The 19,852-nt window shown below is 41.7% G+C and overlaps 1 protein-coding gene across 2 annotated transcripts in view; it reads left to right on the forward strand.

Moving 5' to 3' along the window:
• Positions 1-8,506: 8,506 nt before the first annotated feature.
• Positions 8,507-19,852, forward strand: part of SLC12A2 (solute carrier family 12 member 2) — a 109,276-nt gene continuing 97,930 nt past the window's right edge. For both annotated transcript variants that reach the window (XM_067731627.1, XM_067731628.1), the window contains exon 1: positions 8,507-9,755. In XM_067731627.1, coding sequence (XP_067587728.1) covers positions 9,015-9,755 — 741 coding nt within the window. In that variant the 5' untranslated portion in view covers positions 8,507-9,014. The remainder of the gene's footprint in view (positions 9,756-19,852) is intronic.

The raw sequence follows: 19,852 nt of genomic DNA on the forward strand, positions 1-19,852 counted from the left end.
CAGACTTCTAGGATACAGAATATGTCTATTATAGATATCAACAGGCAATTCAGAAATAATGATATGTAAATGATGAATAAACTTTTAAAAGTTCACCCTCACTAGCAAGTGATGATCTGAAAATTAAATCTTGCTAATGAGACTGACAAAGATTAAGAAGGATCTTTCTCAGAATTTCTAAGGATGGTGGGAGACAGGCACTCAAATACAAAGCTAATAGAAGAATAAACCGATATAACCTTTCTGAAAATCAATTTTACAATGTATGCCAAAAGTTTTAAAAATACACATACCCTGAAATTTCACGTCTAGGAACTTAGCCTAAGAAAATAATCAATTTAAAAAAAATTTATATGCACAAAGACATTCAATGCAACATTGCTTGTTATATTTACAAAGGAAGGAAATAAACTAAACATTAAAAAATAGGTGATAGATTCAGTAAATTATGGAAAATCCAAATACTGCAATATTATGAAGCCATTAGGACTCATGCATTTGCAAGATAATTATATATACAGAAAGACGTTCATGTTACTGGTAAGTTTTAAAAATTACAAAACAAAATATATAATAAATCTTTTTGTAATATCAAAAAGCAAAAGGTAAATGCTATTGTAGGGTGATGGCATTATAAGTACTATTTCCCTTTGATTTTTCCTATGACTTCTTTATTAAACATGTGTTACCTTTATAATTAGAAAAATATTATAAAAATCTAATTAATTGACCTCATAAATGTGGATTTTAAAATTTTTATTCTGGAACTTTATGTCTTTAGAAATTGGTTGAAATAGTGGTGGACTTTCAGTTCAAAACTCTTAAAAAACAAAAAACATTTTTTGACTTATCGGAAGAGTTGTTACTCAGGGCCATCTTCGAAGTCAGATGTGGTAGCCCAGTTTCAAGAAAAAATAATTACTTGAATTGTAAAAGTCTGTCCTTAACTTTATGATCATCTGTTGTTTTTTCTGTTTTGTTTTGTTTTTTAAATTTTGGCTGTGCTGGGTCTCAGCTGCAGCATGCGGGATTTTCCTTGTGACATGTTTTAGTTGAGGCATGCGGGATCTTTTATTTGCAGCAGGCGGACTTCTTAGTTGCAGCACGCAGACTTCGTAGTTGCGGCATGCGAACTCTTAGTTGCGGCATGCATGTGGGATCTAGCTCCCCAACAGAGGATCAAACCCAGGCCCCCTGCGTTGGAAGCACGGGGTCTTACTCACTGGACCACCAGGGAAGTCCCTGTTGTTTTTTTAAGTGGAATATTGAATTTAATAGTTTTGGCCCACATATAAAGAAGATTAAATTACTTGGAAAGATCCCAGAGAAAAGTAATAAAAATAATTATGTACCTAGAAATTGGGCTCTATAATGACGTGCAAGAGGAAATCATTTAGAAAATAAAACCAAAAATAACCTTACATTTTATGGGTTTCCATAACCTCTGAAGGACATGAAGCAAAAAGTCTGAATTGTTAGAAGAATAATTTAGTTTAGCCATTAGGAAGAATATACTGTTCTTAAATAAGTATTTGAGCATTTATTACATGTCTAATACTATGGCTGTAAGGACTTGTAACCATGAGTATGTGTTACTAAAGGAAAAAAAAGTTTGTTTTTTTAAATGTCAAAGGCAGAACAAGTACTCTATTCCTCAATATAGGGGTTTACTATATAATCCTTTAAAATCCCTTCCATATTTATGACTTTGAATTTCAGGAATCTTACACAATTACAAAAACATATCTCAATTATACTTGTGGCTTTTTGAAAGCGAAAAACTGGAGTAATCATTAAGGAATATAATAGAGGATAAAAAGTTAGAGATTTTTCATTAAGAGTGCAGAAAATGTAGGGAATTCACTGGTGGTCCAGTGGTTAGGACTCTGCGCTTTCACTGCCAAGGGCACGGGTTCAATCCCTGGTCAGGGAACTAAGATCCCACAAGCTGTATGGTGCGGCCAAAAAAAGACAAAAAAAAAGTGAAGAAAATGAAGGTATGTAATTTAGTTATGGGGTACATTACAATATTTGACTCCATAAAGTAGGTGTAATTTAATTCTTAAGGCCTGTGTGTTTTGTTAAAGTGTTGGTGTGTGTATTTTTAATCTTTATTTTTGGGAAAGTATAGTGAAATACAGACAAAACATTCCTATAACATACTTTAGTATGTAACATACATTTAGTGCATAATGGTTTTAGTAACAAACCATTAGTTTTAAAGGGCACAGTAGGAGGAAAAAATGGATTTAAGGTGAATAAAAAAGAAATCCTCAGTCTGGGCTGCTGTTCTATCTTCCAAATTAAGTGGCAGTGCGACTAAGGAGCCCATGTGCCGCAACTAAGGAGCTGGCAAGCCGCAACTAAGGAGCCCATGTGCCGCAACTAAGGAGCCCACATGCTGCAACTGAGGAGCCTGTGAGCCACAACTAAGGAGCCCACCTGCTGCGACTAAGACCTCACGCAACCAAATAAATAAATATTAAAAAAAAGATTAAAAAAAAACAAATTAAGTGGCAGCAAAATAATTATACTAACAACTGCTTAAAAAACCCCAAATCTGTAACAGAAAAAGACAGCTTACATGCTACTCAAAAATCATTTAAAAGCTTCTCAAAATCAAAATGAAAAGCAAAATTTAAAACTAAACAGGACACACTCCCCCAAAAAGATACAATTTAAATGTTTAGCCTTAGAGCCATTTTTTAAAGTTTCAATAAAACATTATAATGCTTCAAATAATTATTTAATGTTTATATATATTAGGGCTTACCATGTATCAGGCACTGTCCTAAGCACCTTATAGATAGTAATTAATGTAATCCTCATAACTCTATGAGTTAGCTACCATCATTATCTCTATTTTACAGATGAGGAAACTGAGGCACAGAGGTCACACTAGTCCACGTCACATGACTAGTAAGTAACCAGTGAAGCTGAGATTCAAATCCAGGTTGTTTAGCTATGGGGACCATGATTGTAATCACTTAGCTATTTTGTAAAAGTATTTATTTGACATATTAATATTTGATAACAATTTTGAACTTTATTGCAAATGTTCACAGCCTGCAGAATTAGAAGTAAATCAGTGCAGACACAAATAACTTTTCCAATACAAAATTTTAGTGATTTCCTTGATTAGCTTTTTTTTTTTTTTTTTTTGCAGTACGCAGGCCACTATTGTGGCCTCTCCCGTTGGGAAGCACAGGCTCCAGATGCGCAGGCTCAGTGGCCATGGCTCACAGGCCTAGCTGCTCCACGGCATGTGGGATCTTCCCAGACCTGGACATGAACCCGTGTCCCCTGCATCGGCAGGCGGACTCTCAACCACTGCGCCACCAGGGAAGCCCCAAATTTTGTTTCTTATAGTTAACTAGGAGTTAACAACATTTATCACTTAGAATATTTCTATTAATTAATAATGTTGGAAAAATATTGCATATCTATTCTTGATTAGCTTTATGACAAACACGTGTAGGTGGAGGTAGGGAATGAGAAAAGAGATTGTGTTTACTTTAAACGTATTTGTCATGAATTTACTGCTTGGATAAACAAAACATAAAAGATTTCGATTCAGTAAAATCTTGGGCTATGTTTTCTGAAAGACATAATTTACAAATACTAACTTAAGTGTTATTTAGATAAAAAGCAAGTCAGATTTTGATTAATGTTTAATTCTATGACTGACTTTAAAATCTTTATATTTTTAATTTAAGAAGAATATGATCAGACTTAGATAAGAAAACAAAATTGTAACATTTATAGCATATACAAGCTTCTCTAGGGTAACTTATTTTTCCCATGATAATCAATTTCTCAAGGTCAATACCATTGACCTAAACTGTATGCTGATTGCTAGCTAGTAAAAATGGGAAACCATAACCAGGTAGAATGTGAGCACAGCAAGCACATCTAGCTAAAACTCAGTGTAAAAAAAAGATAAATAAAAACTGTGACTTTAAAGCTCCTCAAGGTTTTGTATCTCACATGCTCTAATGGTGCAAGATGTGAAGAGTTGCAGGTCAAACATAATTTTTATCTCCTTTTAGGACATTTTAGCATTTGTGAAATGAGAAGCTTGGAACAACATCCTAAGTCCCTTCTAGTCCTAAAATTCTGAGTACATTCGATACATAGTAAGGACATTGGTACATACATGGCCAGACCGACTTCCTGGCAAAAGGGGAAGATGAGCAAAATGCCTGGGTTACTCCTCCATCGTGGCCCTTACAACAAGTCTGTTCTCCTCAGAGTGTCTCTAAATTGACAACTGGTAAATCTGATAAATGTTTGGTAGCAGTGAACTACATGAGACTTCTCCTGACAGTGTTTCTACAAGTTTCACATGCATACTTTGATTCTATCTCCTGGAGCCCTTGCTCCCTCTCTCATTACCCTCTCATTATGTTGGCTAATATATGTTACTAAATTCAATATATATTCACCTCTCATCTTTTTCCACCTCTTGGCCCAATTTAACACAGCTGATCCTACTTTGAAAATGCCTTCATCTGGTTTTCTTCTCATATCTCAGGCCACTTCTCCTTTAATCTAGTCATCAAATGTTGGAATCACACAAGTCTGGGCCCTAGGCCTTCTTTTGAACTCTATACCTATGCTGTTTTATATGGAAGCCACTAGCCCATGGGGCTGTTTAATAAACTTAAGTTAACAGAATTTAAAAATTCAGTTCAATTGCCCTAGGCATTTCAAGGGCTCAAAAACCACAAGTGGCTCATGGCTATTGCATTGGGCCACACTGATACAGAATACTTTCAACATTCTATTGCACGGCGTTGCTCTATTCCATCTTACTGAGTGACCGTATTCATGCCCATGGTGTCAGTTACTATCATCTATTTGCAGAAAATCCTCACATTTGAACTCTCATACAAACTTCTTTTTGAGCACAAGACCCATGTAGCCAAATGCTGTCTTAATTTTCCACTTGGATGTCTCAAAGCCCAAAATGCCCCAGACCAGCTTTCTCATATTCATCTTCAAACCTAGCTTTAGAATGTCCTTCCTCACTAATGTCACTGCCAACTAACTCCAGGTGAACAAGTTTGAAAACTCGTTATCCTTCATTTTCCCTCATTCCTTCAATCTGTTTCCAAGTCCTCTGAGTTACATCTTAAGTACCATATCGCTCAAATTTTTCCCCTTCCTCATTTCCCTGCATCCTCCATAATCCAAACTCCTATAACTTGATTAGTGGAGAAATCTCCCTGGATTTAAATCTTGGTTTTGGCTGAGTGACCTCAGACAAGTTTCTTAAACTCTTTTCCTTAACCAAGCTTTTCATCTGTAAAATAGGAATAATACTATAATGTTCTTCATAGTGTTGCTGTAAGAATTAAATAAGACTATGAACGTAGAGTTTAGCACAGTATACAGGACATAAACTCCCTATAAATGTTAGCTACTATTATTACTATCAGCTCATGCCTAGATTACTGAAATTGTATCCCGACTTTCCATACTTATTCTTGCTCCTCTCCAATCTTCTGCCCACAATATAATAACTAGAGAGAATTTTAGTAAATGTAAATCTGATCATTTGTGCTCCCCACCCCAAATCTTCCTGGAAACCCATTTTATAGGTTTTATAGGGCTTTTAGAATAGACTCATCTTTTATTACTCTTGTCCCTTAATCCCTATTCTTTAACCAAACTGACCAAGTTCATTCCAAGAGGCCTTTTGCTCACCGTATTTCCCTTTTCTCAAACCCCTATGAAAGTTATAGTTTAATCCTAGTCATCCTTCAGACCTCACTGAAGAGTCACTTCCTCCCTGACTAAGTTTGGTCCCTCTCTTTTGCATTCTCATTGTACCATATTCCTCTCCTAGAACTTCTCGGTTTGCCATCACACGTTTATGAGTGACTATTATTTGTTATTACTATACATTTCTTTGTTTCCTCCAACAGACATATCCGTTTGAGCTCATGATATTCCTCCAACCCAAGCCTACTCCATTTACCATCTTCTACATCTCAGAAAATAGCAATACCATTCTTCCAGTTGCTCAGGCCAAAACTCTTGGATTCTCTACAATACTCCACATCCATCAGCAAATTCTATTGCCTCCACTTCAGAGCTTGACCACTTTCCTCCCATTTCCACTGCTGCACACAGTGGTCAAAGCCACACCTTCACCTCCCGGATTGCAGCAATACCTCTTAACACATCCCCTTGCTTTTTTCTTTGTCACCACTGCTTACCCACTTGTGTATTTACAACAAGGCAGCTAGACTGATCCTTTATATATCATCAAATCATGTCATTCCTCTACTCAGACCCTCCAATAACTTGCCATTGCTAGGGACTGTACTGTGTCTCCCCAAAATCCTTATGTTGAAGTGCTAACCCATGTGACTGTATTGAAGATATTGCCTTTAATGAGGTGATTAATGTTAAATGAAGTCATAAGGGTGGAGCCCTGATCAGAGAGAAATGGTGCCCTATAGAAGAAGAGACATCACAGTTCTCTTTCTACCATGTGAGGACACAGTGAGAAGGCAGCCCAAGCTAACATACCATCCCACTCAGAGTAAAAGCCAAAGAGGTGCTATACATTCTGGACTGTCATGTCCCCAACCCCTAAACTCTCTGACCTTTGATTCTCCCCAACCCTTAAGCAGCTTCAGCCACACTGGCCTACGTGCAATTTCATCAACATTTCAGGCATGCTCTCACCTTCAGGCCTTTGCTTTTCCTCTGCTTGGAACACTCTTTTCCCAGGTATTTGCATCACTCATTTCCACACTCAAATGTCACCTTCTCACTGGGGCCATCCTATGAAAAATTTTACCACCTCCATCTTACACACATATCCCATTCCCCATTGCTTAGCACTCACTACTAGCATGCTACATATTTTACCTATTTATCTTGTTTATCGCCTCTCCTGCTAGACTATGAGCTCCACGAGAGAAGGGATTGTCTGTTTTGCTCATTGCTAGATCCCCATAACACAGAGCACCTCATAGTAGGTGCTTACTATTTGTTTAGACCAGTGAATGTTGAATACCCACAGCCACCAAATTAGCTCTGGAGCTAAAAGGTACCACATGCATCAACTACTAAGGCAGCAATCTTGTAGTAGAAACTGTACTGCCTAAAGGACCACCTGATTGTTCTGGCTTCTTCTAGTTTTCTAATATTACTACAGCTCATGAGGGACTTTAAAAACTGTGGCTCCATGATCCAAGAGCGGTTCCTTCCTCTCTCCATCTTTACAACAGAGATAATAAACTGAGATGAAAAGTTGTGAATGTCAAATAAAATCACGGATAGGACAATTTTTTGAAAATTGCCTGGTTGCATCTTTCTTGACGGTATTTCCAAACAGTTCCGCAAACTCTGCCTCTCTTTGATCATGCTTCCAGGATTCAGCAAAGGATGTGTTTAACCCCATAAATAAAATTTAAAATTACGTAAACATCAATACAAAACTAAAAGACAAGTGATGGAAGAAACCATTATCTGTTTATGTAGGGCTGTGGGTAGAATTTAGGTTAAAAATGGATTCTACCGCTAAGAAAGTTGCAAAGTAATTATATTCCCCTATTTTTTAAAGAAGAGAAAATAGGTCTGCACAGGAGAAGTACCTTTCTGTTTTACTTGAAATAGCGGAATTCTTCACAACTTAAACCACGTCGAAACTTCCCGGTTAGTGCTCCACGGTTAGTTATTGCTCTCAGTGTATTCATTTCTATGCTTTTTGGAAATGCCTCCAGTTAAAAATCGTCTTGAAACAATACGGTATCACAACTAGGCTCCCTTCTCACCTTCAAACATCACAGCTTTTAAAATGAAGGTGTCATAGGAAATGTGTATACACCCAATGCATCACGACTGGAATTAGTATCTGGTTATGGAAATCTAACGCTGCCAGGCAGGTAAACGCCTCAAAGGCAGCACAGAGGAAATCCTGCCTCCCTCTAGGCTCAGGCCTGGAGTGGGTGAGGGGAGTCGCGGCGGGCCGGAGCTCCGAGCAGGCCTCGCCGGGGGGCGCGCCTCCCCGGGAGGCGCACCTTGCCCGCAACTTCGGAAGCACCTGCGGTCCGGACGGGATAGCCCCCGGCATCACCCGCAGGAGCTCAGGGCCTCCCGCCGCTCCTGCATCGCCTCGGGTACCACGTGCCGCAGGGGAAGCGGCCCGGTAGCCCTGGCAGCATCTCGCGAGATCTCGCCGGCTCAGCCCCATATTGAGAGCTTAGAACGTAAAAAAAAAAAAAAAAAAAAAAGCGAGCGGGCGACTGCCTCCGGAGCCGCCGCCGGAGCATCAGCAGTCGGCGTGAGCCAAGGCAGGGCCCGCGCGCCCTTTCTCTGGCCGGGTGGGCCGGACACCGTCCGCAGCCTGGTCTGCCGTGGCCTGTGCCGTCGGCCCACTGACGCGCTGACCCAGGGGCGGGGAGAGAGGGAGGAGGCCGGGGGGCCCCGCTCCTCTTCGCCGCAGAGCGGGGCGGGGGAAGGAGGTGGAGGGGTGGGAGGAGGGCGACGGAAGAGGAGGTAGCGGCGCAGAGATCTTCCCGGCTACGGCGGCGAGGCGGCGCTTGGCCGCTCCCGGATCGCGCTGCTCATGCTGCCCGAGGCCCGGCGTGGACGGGCCGGACGCGATCCCTGAGTGGAGTAGCGCAGGAGCCAGGACTGGCCGGGAGCCGAGGGAACCTCCGCCGCGCGCCACTGCAAGACCGCGGCTGGGCGGGCTGAGGGGCGGACGAGTCGCGGGCCCCGCCTCCCGCGTGCTGCAGCGGGAGACACCAACGCCGCGGCCCCGCCGAGGCTTTAAACAGCGGGGCCCGCCCCGCGCCCGCCGCACTCGCGCGCAGACTCCGCTGCCGGAGGCGTTCGTGCCGGCCTGGGCTAGCGGCGGCGCGTGCGCGGCTTGGAGAGTGTGACTCCCTCACCTGGCGTTGCGGCCGCAACCACCGCCGGCCGGGGGCGCGGAGGGCGTGCAGCCCGCCAGGTCCGCCAGGCTCTCCGGGTCCGCCGAGCGTCGGGCGACGATGGAGCCGGGGCCCACGGCGCCCTCCTCCGGCGCCGCGAGGCTGGCGGGGGTCGGGGAGACGCCTCCAGCCGCCGCGCTGGCCGCCGCCGGGATGGACCTGCCCAGCACGGCAGTGCCCTTGGTGCCGGAGGATGCTGCGACTGCGAGCCGGGGCGGCGGCGGGGTCCGCGGGGAGGGCGCCGCGGCGGCCAGTGACGGGCTGGGCAGACCCCTGGGGCCCACCCCGAGCCAGAGCCGCTTCCAGGTGGATCTGGTTTCCGAGAATGCCGGGCGAGCGGCTGCGGCTGCGGCGTCGGCTAACGCTGGGGCGAGGGCCAGGGAGACCCCCGTGGACGGGAAAGCTAGCGGCGAAAGCGGGCTAGCCAAGGGCAGCGAGGAAGCCAAGGGCCGCTTCCGCGTGAACTTCGTGGACCCAGCTGCCTCTTCGTCGGCAGACGAGAGCATGTCGGATGCAGCGGGGATCGGAGGCGACGGGCCCAACGTGAACTTCCAGAACGGCGGGGACACAGTGCTGAGCGAGGGGAGCAGCCTGCACTCGGGCGGCGGCGGCGGCAGCGGCAGTGGGCACCACCAGCACTACTACTATGACACCCACACCAACACCTACTACCTGCGCACCTTCGGCCACAACACTATGGACGCCGTGCCCAGGATCGACTACTACCGGCACACGGTAGCGCAGCTGGGCGAGAAGCTCCTCCGGCCCAGCCTGGCGGAGCTCCACGATGAGCTAGAAAAGGTGAGCTCTCCCGGCCCTCTCTGCAGCCCTCTCGCCAGCCCCCCCCCCCCACCCCAGCCGCTGGTCCGCGCTGACCGCGGGATGTAGCTGCCGGCTCTCGTCTGCTGAGGCGGCGTGAATGGACGTGCACAACTCGCTGGCATCTCTGGATTCAGCTGTCAAGGGTGGAATTGCAGAGGAATGTAACTTAATCTCTTAAAAGTTGGCAGCGGGTTAGGCTAGTTACGTGATACCGGAGAGGCTGCATTTAACAATCTCCCCCATCCAGTTATATATCTTGTGTATGCTTTTTTTTCTCACCCACGCTTAACAATTACCATCCCTCTGAATGACAGTTGTACTTTTAGGCCCCGAGAAGGGAATGTGCAGGAGGTTTAGGTGGTGAGGACGTTTCTCAGGAGGGAGTGGAGAGCACCTACCATCCGTGTCTTTTTTTAAAGGTTGTGTTGTGTGGCTTATGTACACCCGTTAGGGGTCCCAAGAGTGGGAACATTACTATTTGAAGGGAAAATCTTAGCAGGGTGTGTTTGTGGTGTATGAATTATTAAAGCTCAATTCCTGCAATCTTGATATAGAAATCTTAAGTCTTGGGACAAGCTCTTCCTGATAATGGCATAAATCCACTTTTATAATGTAAACCTTTTGGAAGAGGGTTACATCAAAAAGGCGGGGGGCAGAGTCTAAGAGAGAGGGAGAGAGAAATAGAATTGTTTTTTCTGTGGAAGATGTCCAGAAAGACCTTCTGGGGTCTTGTCTAAGTAGTTATACTTGGTGAACAGAAACCATCCCTATAAACTCTATTGATTTCTGTAATTCTTCTTTTATGGCCGCATACAACTTTTATTTTTTCAGGGTACAAAATCGTTCTTTTGAGATGACATTGATGCTTTTGAGATTTGATTAATAATTTTTTATGATTTAGGATTACTTGAAGACTGCCTTTATAAGTGTATAATGACTACATTGATGGAATTTTGTGAATGCAAAGAGTTAGCACCATATAGTTTGACACGATCGAAGTGTCGGAAAGTTTAAATACAGAAAGTATGTAATTTCTTCTGGATATGATTATTTGACTTCATACAGTCATTTCATACAAGACTGTACTTGTCCCAGTATTTGAAAATGTAACATTCATAACATTCATTGAAATAACTGCCGAGGTCCCAACACTTACAGCTTATTGATTGTTTAAAAGCCTGACATCATTTAGCTTTGGGTAATACTACTTCTTTCATTCTGTTACGGTATTTTGTCATATAAGAAGAAAAACGATTTTTAAAACACTTATTTTATCCATATTCCTGTAGTTTCTTTCAAATCTATTATATTTTCCTTTCAAAACTCAAAATTCTCATAAAGCAGATTATATAGCTGGTAATTTCCCTTTTAGAGCATTTTTATTATTGGAAATATTATATAGATAGTTTCAGATTTCACCAAAGCCCTGTAGTTTAGTAGTAAAACAGTCTGTATTTACCCATAAGTCTTAAAAGCTTTTTTAATTGAAGGATATTATATACCTTGATCTTGTATGCTTCCTAGGAATGTTTTTGTTATTTTAAACTAAATTCTGTCAATAACAAAGCCCTTCCAGTTCTCCAGATTTTCAGGTTTTTGTTTGTTTGGGGTTTTTGGTCAGTTCACAGTATATAAAAAAGAACACCTGTATTGTTTAGATGTATAGTAGTTGAAGAAGTCACCTAGCTTCTCAGCCTCAGCTTCCTCACCTTTCAGAGTTATTTTGAAGATTAGGGGGAAAAAATGTATGCAAAGGCCCACGTTCAGTGCCTGCAAAATAATGCCTAGTATAGTTACCATTTGAATCTTATATTGGCCCTTAAGAAAATACATCGTTAAACTTTAGGACTTCAGTTTTAGATTCTCCTAATTTCTGCATTTTTCAGTGAATGTAGTATCTAAAATGTTATGTTCAGAATTCATTTGTGCAGCATGTAGTGTAATGAGTTCTTTGTAGTTTTTTACCTTTTACCATTCGGGCCCTTTATGGACAGCAAAAAAGGTTTATTAGGTTAAATAAGCATAGAACCTCCTCTTGAAGATAATTTTGTTTAGAATTGAGTGAATGGATTAAAGAGATGTGTCATGTTAAGGAATACAAATCTGGCTATAGATAAACCACTGCTCAAGGAGGGCAGGGGAGGCCTGATAGTATAGGTTGGCTCGATTCCCAAAAGTTGTTCTTCACTTTTTAGATGGACTCTTACTCCTTAAAACCTTTTCTGATGCTTGTAGCTCTAGGTGAAATCATAATACTTAGAATTCTGTAACATTTAATCTTAGCTCTTGAGTGACTGTCATGTAGTCTGCTTGGGTCACTGAATGCTTAAATATCTACCATGGATCTAACTTTGTGCTAGGAACTATGGAAGAACAAAAGAAGTAAAAGAAATGCACTCCAGAAACTTGTTGGGGGAAAGGACTATAGTGTCTTCTACATGAATTCCTTTTTTTGCCCAGCATTGTGACTTTTTAAAGTATTTTGCCTAGAAATCCAACTGAAGGGGAATAGTTAAATAACCATGGTGCGTCTTGCTATATTATGCAGCCATTCTAGGGCCAGGACTTATGAGTTCTCCATTTATCAAATATTTATTGGGGAGAAGAGTTTCTTAGGTGTGGGCCACCTGGCTGTGGCACTGTGGGATGATGCCGTGATTAGCAAAACAGATACTGACTCTGTCATACTCAGGCATACATTAACCAAATGGTTGCACAAATAACCTAGTTACAAACTTTTTTTTTTTTTTCCCCAGTGCTATGAAAGAGAAGGGTTAGAATGCTGGTGAGGATATAATAGGACCTAATTTTAATTGGGGTTTGGGAAGCCTTTTTTTTTTTTAACTGTAATTAGGTATTACCAAATAAAGTAATAAACAACTCAACTTAGAGTGCAAAATGAAAGCACCTTATTATTTTAAAGGTGCAAAAGCAAGAAAATACAGTATAAACTTATCCATTTTTAAACAGTCGTCTGTGTGATGGGTATACAAAGTATGACATTGAAGCTGAAACCTGAAGGCTAAGTTGATGATAGGGCAGAACAATATTCCAGGCCAAAGGAACAAAATCTGTGAAGATAGTGAGGTGAGAGAGTGGTATGTCAAAAGAACTATGAGGAGGCCACTATAAGATTTTATTATAAAGGTAGTGCGATGTTATTGAGTTTTGTGTGAGGTAGCAACAAGATCTGTTTTGTTTTGACAGCTTTTGATTGCTGGATGGAGAAGGGTGAGAATGGAAGCAGCTTTTACTGTGGTCTCCTTACAGATAGTAAGGACTGGGGGCAGAATGAGTGGGATGTAGGTGGATTGGATGTGGGAGTGAACGAGAAGCTGATTCCCAGCTTTTGGACTTGAGCAGCTGAATAGATGGTTGGTACTTTGCCTAAGATGGGAAAGGCTGGAGAAGGAATATAGATTGGGGAGGAAAGAAAGAATGCTTTTGAGTAGCCTGCAAGATATCTTAGTCCAAGAGTCATTTTGAGGGAGAAGGGGCAGAATATATTTTATATGTATATGAAATATATGTGTGTATGTGTATATACATATATATTTACATACATATGTACGTGTATATATATTTATGTATTTATCATCTAAAGTCGTGCATGAAATTACTTGGGGAGAGTGGGTAAATAAGAGAACAGAAACAGGGTCTGGGATTGGGCCTGGGGAATGTCTAAAGGTCTACTAGAGATTGTGTCAACACTAGCAAAGGAAATTAAGAAGGAGCTGTAAGGCTGGTGAGAAATAGCCAGGAGAGCAGTGTCAGGGAAGCTGAGAGAAAAGTGTTTTAAAGAAGGCACAAAGTCTTCAGAGATATGCCAGTAATTGATTTTTTTTTTTTAAGTATTTCAAAGAATAAAACCGAAGTAGTGATTCCTGCCCCTACAAGAAGAAAGTAAAAAGTGGGGGGTAAACAAATAAGTATTTGATAGACAACTTCAACATGTATGATGGAAAGCATGATTATCAAATGTGGAAAAGTGTGTGGTGGAGAATCCATAATAGCTCCTACTGGATTTGAAGCAGTTTTAAAGTAGTTTGAAAAGAGTGCATTACCACTGCAGTTTTGTCCGTAGGCCAAGACTTGGAGCCTTTTGCTGGTGGTATGTCAAATCTTTGTACGTGGCCTCTCTATTTTAGCCTCTCTTATTAATAAAAAGGGAAAGGTCAAGGGAACAGCTGTATCAAGTGTCTTATGTTTCACTGAACTTGTTGGTTTTTTCATTTAATTCCTAAGAAATAAGTTCTTATACACATTTTACTCATGATAAAATGGGGTCATAAAAAGTGAAGAAATTGCTTAATGCCACTCTCACAGAAAGTGGTACAGCTGGCATTCACACCCAGGTTTTTCTTATTAATGCCAGGACATAGTAGCTCCTCTTTATTGTTGTTTCTTCTTTCTCCCTATCCCGTGGACCTGCTCTGAGATGGCAGGGACGTTGAGGGGGACATGTTGGGGGTTGCCAACATCACTCTTCTATCTTGACCTCCTGAGAGTAGAATGGTTACATAACTGAGAGAAAAGAGGAGGAATTCTTGTGACAATGTAATTACTGACTAATATGACTGTCTCTTTCACTAGGATCTGAGCTGGTGTCTCATTCATCTCTAGACAGAGAATAGGTAGTTAATAAAGATTCGTTTATCGAATGTATCAGGGTGGGCAGTCCCTCCCACTTAACAGGGACTTTAAAACACTAAACAAGTGTAGCTGCTGCTCTAAATGCGCTGTGCTGAGCCGTGGACAAGAAATTCCACACACTGCTAATCATGTCAGTACAGAGCTTGAGTCTTTGCAGGTCGCCCTGGGGGAACCAGAATGGGTCACATCCCTGGGGATAAGGAATAGAGTAGGTCCAGGAATGAGTAAAGGTGGGACCTTGATCAGAAATAGTTGTGCAGGGCACAAACTTGCACTGTTTCACAATTTTGCCAGGGGCCCCACCCTCTAAACCCATGCCACCAGAGCTGAAGTCTGGTTTACCTGTAAGACTGTACATATTCTCCAAGTATATACCAACTAACTACCTGGGGAGAAGGAAAGATAAATTTGGGGATTTAAAATCTGGCAAAAAATCTATACACTGCTGTCGTAATCAGCGTCTTCTCTATGTGTGTTTGGGTTCATAGTCACATTCCCAATCTTGTTAGACCAGAATTTGAAGGACCAAAAGAGCATTTCTAGGTTCTTATGTATTTAGTGTGTTTGTTTTCACTAATTTTTAATTACATGTTTCATACGTGTTTGTAAAGTCTGTAGCACTAGTCACATTGGCTCCATGCTGAAGTGAAATGAATATGAATTTAGTTATTCAACAAATCTTGATTGAGCATCAATAATAGCCCTGTTCTGAGTGCTGGGGTTACAGCAGTGAGCACAACAGACTTGTGGAGCTTTCATTCTAGCAGTAGGAGAGAGTAAACAGATAGGTCAGTGTAACTGCCGAGAAGAAACCGAAAGGTGGATAGATGCTGATAGCTGGGGTGGTGTTATTCTGGGGGAGTTAGAGAAGCCCCCTCTGGTACATGAGCAGACACTAGACGGGAGTGAAAGATCAGCCCGTGAAAACACCTGAGGGGAAGAACACTAGGCGGAGGACGGCAAACACCAAGACCTTGAGATGGCAGTGTGCCTGGGGTATGCTTGGCATGACTGAGAAACAAGAGGGCCAGCAAGACTGGAGTGACTAGCAGGAGAGTCATAGGGGAGGAGGTTAGAGCAATAGTGAAAAGCAAACAGTGTAGAACTTGGTATATCGTGATGAAGACTTGGGGTTTTACCCTGAGTGAGGTAGGGAGTCATGGAGAGCTCTGAGCACAGACTTGACATGACTTACTTACATTTTTAAAACATCACTCTCATGCTGTGTGGAGAGTATCCTGTAAGGGGGTAAGAGTGGAAGCTGGGAAACAAGTTAGAAGCCTACTGCAGTGTTTTAGTTAAGATGATGATGACTTTTATGAAGGTGATAGTGTTTGATACAATGACAGCTGTTTAGATGCTGGATATGTTTAAAAGGTGGAATTGTTGGGATTTGGTGACTGTTTGGATGGGGGGTTTTCCCCTGTTGAGAATGGAGTCGATATTTATGAAGAGGTGGGAGACTGGGAAGAGCAAGTTTTGGAGGTGGACTCAAGAGTTGGGTTTCATTTCTACAAATTAGTTCTACAATGGGGCAAACACTTATAAAATTGCAGCTACTGGTTTGTGAAATAATAGAACCTAAGAAAATGGGTTTTAATTTGTAGTATAAAAATGTGCTTTTATGCTGCAAATTTCAGGTAAAACCATGAGAACCGGTAGTTTTTCAAATAGAGTATAAAGGGGTGGGGAACTAGTGGGTTGACTCCACAAAGTGAGAGAGTGAGGAATGGACGAGGAAAACTACTTAAATACTGAAGTTAAAAATATATCAATGGTTTCCCATTAAATATGAAATTTATCATCTGCCATTGGATTTATGATTCTTCCATTTTTCACTAGAACCTGTAGTAGTGCTTTCTTAAAGCTATTATGAAAAACTTGGAGCCCATGGAGGACTTGGGGATTTCTGATTAGAAGAAGGGGAAGTCTGAAAGGCACACATAGCTTAGTGGAATCTTGTCTCTCTGCAGAAGCTGATTGTGGCTGGTGTAGTCATAGTACCCTTGGGCTCAGAAATTTCTCTGCCTTAAATTTTCACTATGCTGTTCCTGAACACTGACAAATTAGCTATTCATCTAAAGTAAGAATACTAGAAACCTCTGGATGGTTCTTTGTTGGGTTGGTATGAATTGGTTCCTTCAATGATGTAGCTTCTAACAGAGTTTAGCGTGCGAGTCACTTTGGGGCTTTTTTGTGGGTAGGTGGCTTGGTAGAGCAGGCTTTATTATACTCCAGTGGAGGAAGACTTAAAGGACCTATGAGGACCCTGATCATCTGCTGTAGCATGACTTTTACCCCATCGTTTCACCTAAATAGTTCTTTTTTAAAAAAATTTATTTATTTTTGGCTGCATTGAGTCTTCGTTGCTCTGCGCGGGCTTTCTCTAGTTGCAGAGATCGGGGGCTACTCTTTGTGGTGCGCGGGCTTCTCATCGCGGTGGCTTCTCTTGTTGTGGAGCACGGGCTCTAGAACGCAGACTCAGTAGTTGTGGCACATGGGCTCAGTAGTTGTGGCTCACGGGCTCCAGAGCACAGGCTCAGTAGTTGTGGCGCACGGGCTTAGTTGCTCCGTGGCATGTGGGATCTTCCCGGACCAGGGCTTGAACCCATGTCCCCTGCATTGGCAGGTGGATTCTTAACCACTGCACCACCAGGGAAGCCCCTCACCTAAATAGTTCTTATTGAAGTCACCAGTGACCTTCTCCATCCTTATCACCAATTCCAGCAAACGTTTTTTCTCAGCAGCATTCAGCCTTCCAGCAGCATTTGATATTCTTTTGAAGTCTTCTTGATACTTCCTTGGCTTCTGTAACATCACTCTCTCCTTTAGTTTTACTTCTTTCTCTCTGGCTCTTTCAGCCCAATGTCTTCTGCATTTTCCTTCGTCTCTAAACTGGCCATCCTCTAGGCTTGATTCTGGCTTTCCTTCTTCCTCTGCCGTCTTCTCTCTCTGTATATCCCCTGTCTATATCACCTGTAGGCTAATTGCTCCCCAAATTTTGTCTCATACTAATACTACCTTTGTGAGTTCTGGGCATCCAGAGCCTGCTGGACGTTTTTGCTTCCTGCCTAAAGGACACCCCACAGTCACAAACTTATGAGTTTTCTTCCTCTACCTCTGAAAACAAAACCACCCAGGCCCTCTTCCTGTGCCCTGTGTCTCTGTGAATGGTACCACCATTCATCATATTGCACAAGTGAGAAAACTGAGTGATCCTTGACACTTTTTCTCACCTCTCTACATCCAGTTCATCACCGAGTTCTTTGTATCACCTTTATTTCCTAAATATTATTTTCATCCTCACTGCTACCATCCTAGAGCAGTCTGCAGCATATCTTTCTCCAGTAGCCTTCTATGGTTTCCCCTATTCACTATGCCCTCCTATTACTATTGAGCCTGGAGTGATCTTTCTAAAACAAAATTGATCATGTTATTTCTTGGCTTAAAACTAGCCCTGCATTGTCTAGTTCTGGCCTGCCTCTTCTTTAGTGTTTCAATTTCTCAATGGCACAGTACTTCCTCTGGCCATAGTGCCTTTGTATGTAATACTATCCATGAATTCTTCCTCCCTTCTCCTCCATACCATACTGATAACTTTTCAGTCTTAATATTTCACTTCAATCTTTATTTCCTGAGAGAGGAAGCCTTTATCCTCCAGTCTAGGACAAACCTCTTTTCTCTTCGAGCCCTTATTTCAGTTAGTGGGAGTATGTTTGTTAAGATGGTTATTTGAGTAAACTTGAGTTGACTTCAAGTTCCATGAGGAGCAGACTATGTCTGTGACTGTTTATCATTATGTCTCTACTACATAGCAGACCCTCAGTCAATACACGTTGAATAATAGAACTATTCTTTATAAATTATTGTAGTACAGAAGAATCTTAAACTCTTTTATGTACCTTATATTGTCATCTAGAATCTCTAAAGGACATTTGACGGGCAGATGGCCCCAGTTTGCACATTTGGAATTTAAGACACAAAAGAACTAAGTAACCTGTCCAAAATCATAAGACCCGTAACTGGCAGAGCCACGGTTGGAACTTGCAACAACCATTTTGACTCCCAGTTGATGTTAATTCCAGTGTCCTACAGTTTAATACTATGTAAGTTCTTGCTATTTTGGTTTTTTTTTTTGTTTGTTTTGTTTTTTTAAATTCCCATGTCAGTTGTGTTTTAGTTCATTGAAGATAAAGTAGAAAAGATTTGGACCCCTCAGTTTCACTGTATGGATAGATCTTTTCCCAATAAAAAAATATTTAAAAAAAAATTTAAGTATAAGAAAGTTTCTTATAAATGGAATCATAGTAAGTTTTTTTTTTTTTAAATTCTTCTGCTTTTCTTATCTGTATCTCCCAAAAGTGTGATGTAAATGTTTAAATGTTCTAGTGTTGCACTTTTCAGTACTATAACCACTAGTCACATTTGGCTGTTAAACTAAATTTTTTTATTTTTTATTTTTTAAATATTTATTTATTTATTTATTTTTGGCTGTGTTGGGTGTTAGTTACAGCACGCGGGATCTTTCATTGCAGCGTGCAGACTTCTCTCTAGTTGTGGTGCGTGGGCTCCAGAGCACCGACTCAGTAGTTGTGGTGCGCGGGCTCCAGAGTGTGTGGGCTCTGTAGTTGTGGCGCGTGGGCTCTGTAGTTGTGGTGCGTGGGTTCCAGAGCGCGTGGGCTCTGTAGTTGAGGCACACAGGCTCTCTAGTTGTGGTGCATGGGCTTAGTTGCCCTGCGGCATGTGGGATCTTAGTTCCCTGACCAGGGATTGAACCCGTGTTCCCTGCATTGGAAGGCAGATTCTTAACCACTGGACTGCCAGGGAAGTCCCTAAACTAAGTATAAATTAAAGTTAAAAATGTATTTACTTGAGCCAGATTTTAAGTGCTCGATACCCACATGTTGGCTAGTGGCTACCATACTGGACAATGAAGATACAGAACATTTCCCTCATCACAGAGAAATCAGTTAGCCAGTGCTGTCAGGGGAAGTGATATTTAAAGGAACTTTTCCCTTCCCTCATTCCTCCTTTCTTGGATTTCTCCCTTCCTTTTCTTACATGTTAAATAGTCACCACTAGTTTAAAATTATTAAACAGTCAAATTTTCTCTAATTTTGTATGAGATCCTTCCTTAAATAAAGTTGTCTAAACATATTAGGCCCTCAATGAAATGTTTGTTGAATCAGTGGAATTTATCTCTTTCTGAGAATGGAGATCTGGGTCTTTAATATTGCAAAGGCTGTGAAGAATTTCTTAATGTTGTATAAAGTGTTAAGTTTCCAAAGCACTCTTAACTCATGTATCTGTATTTGATCTTCAAATCTATCTTTGGAGGAAATGGGTTTTCAGAAGGTCGTAGAGTAGCAGTCATATTTTGCAAGGTTGTGGTTTGTCTAAGCACTTAACTAATACTTGGTAAG

The sequence above is a fragment of the Pseudorca crassidens genome, chromosome 3 (assembly GCF_039906515.1).
Source record: "Pseudorca crassidens isolate mPseCra1 chromosome 3, mPseCra1.hap1, whole genome shotgun sequence".
Lineage (NCBI taxonomy): Eukaryota > Metazoa > Chordata > Mammalia > Artiodactyla > Delphinidae > Pseudorca > Pseudorca crassidens.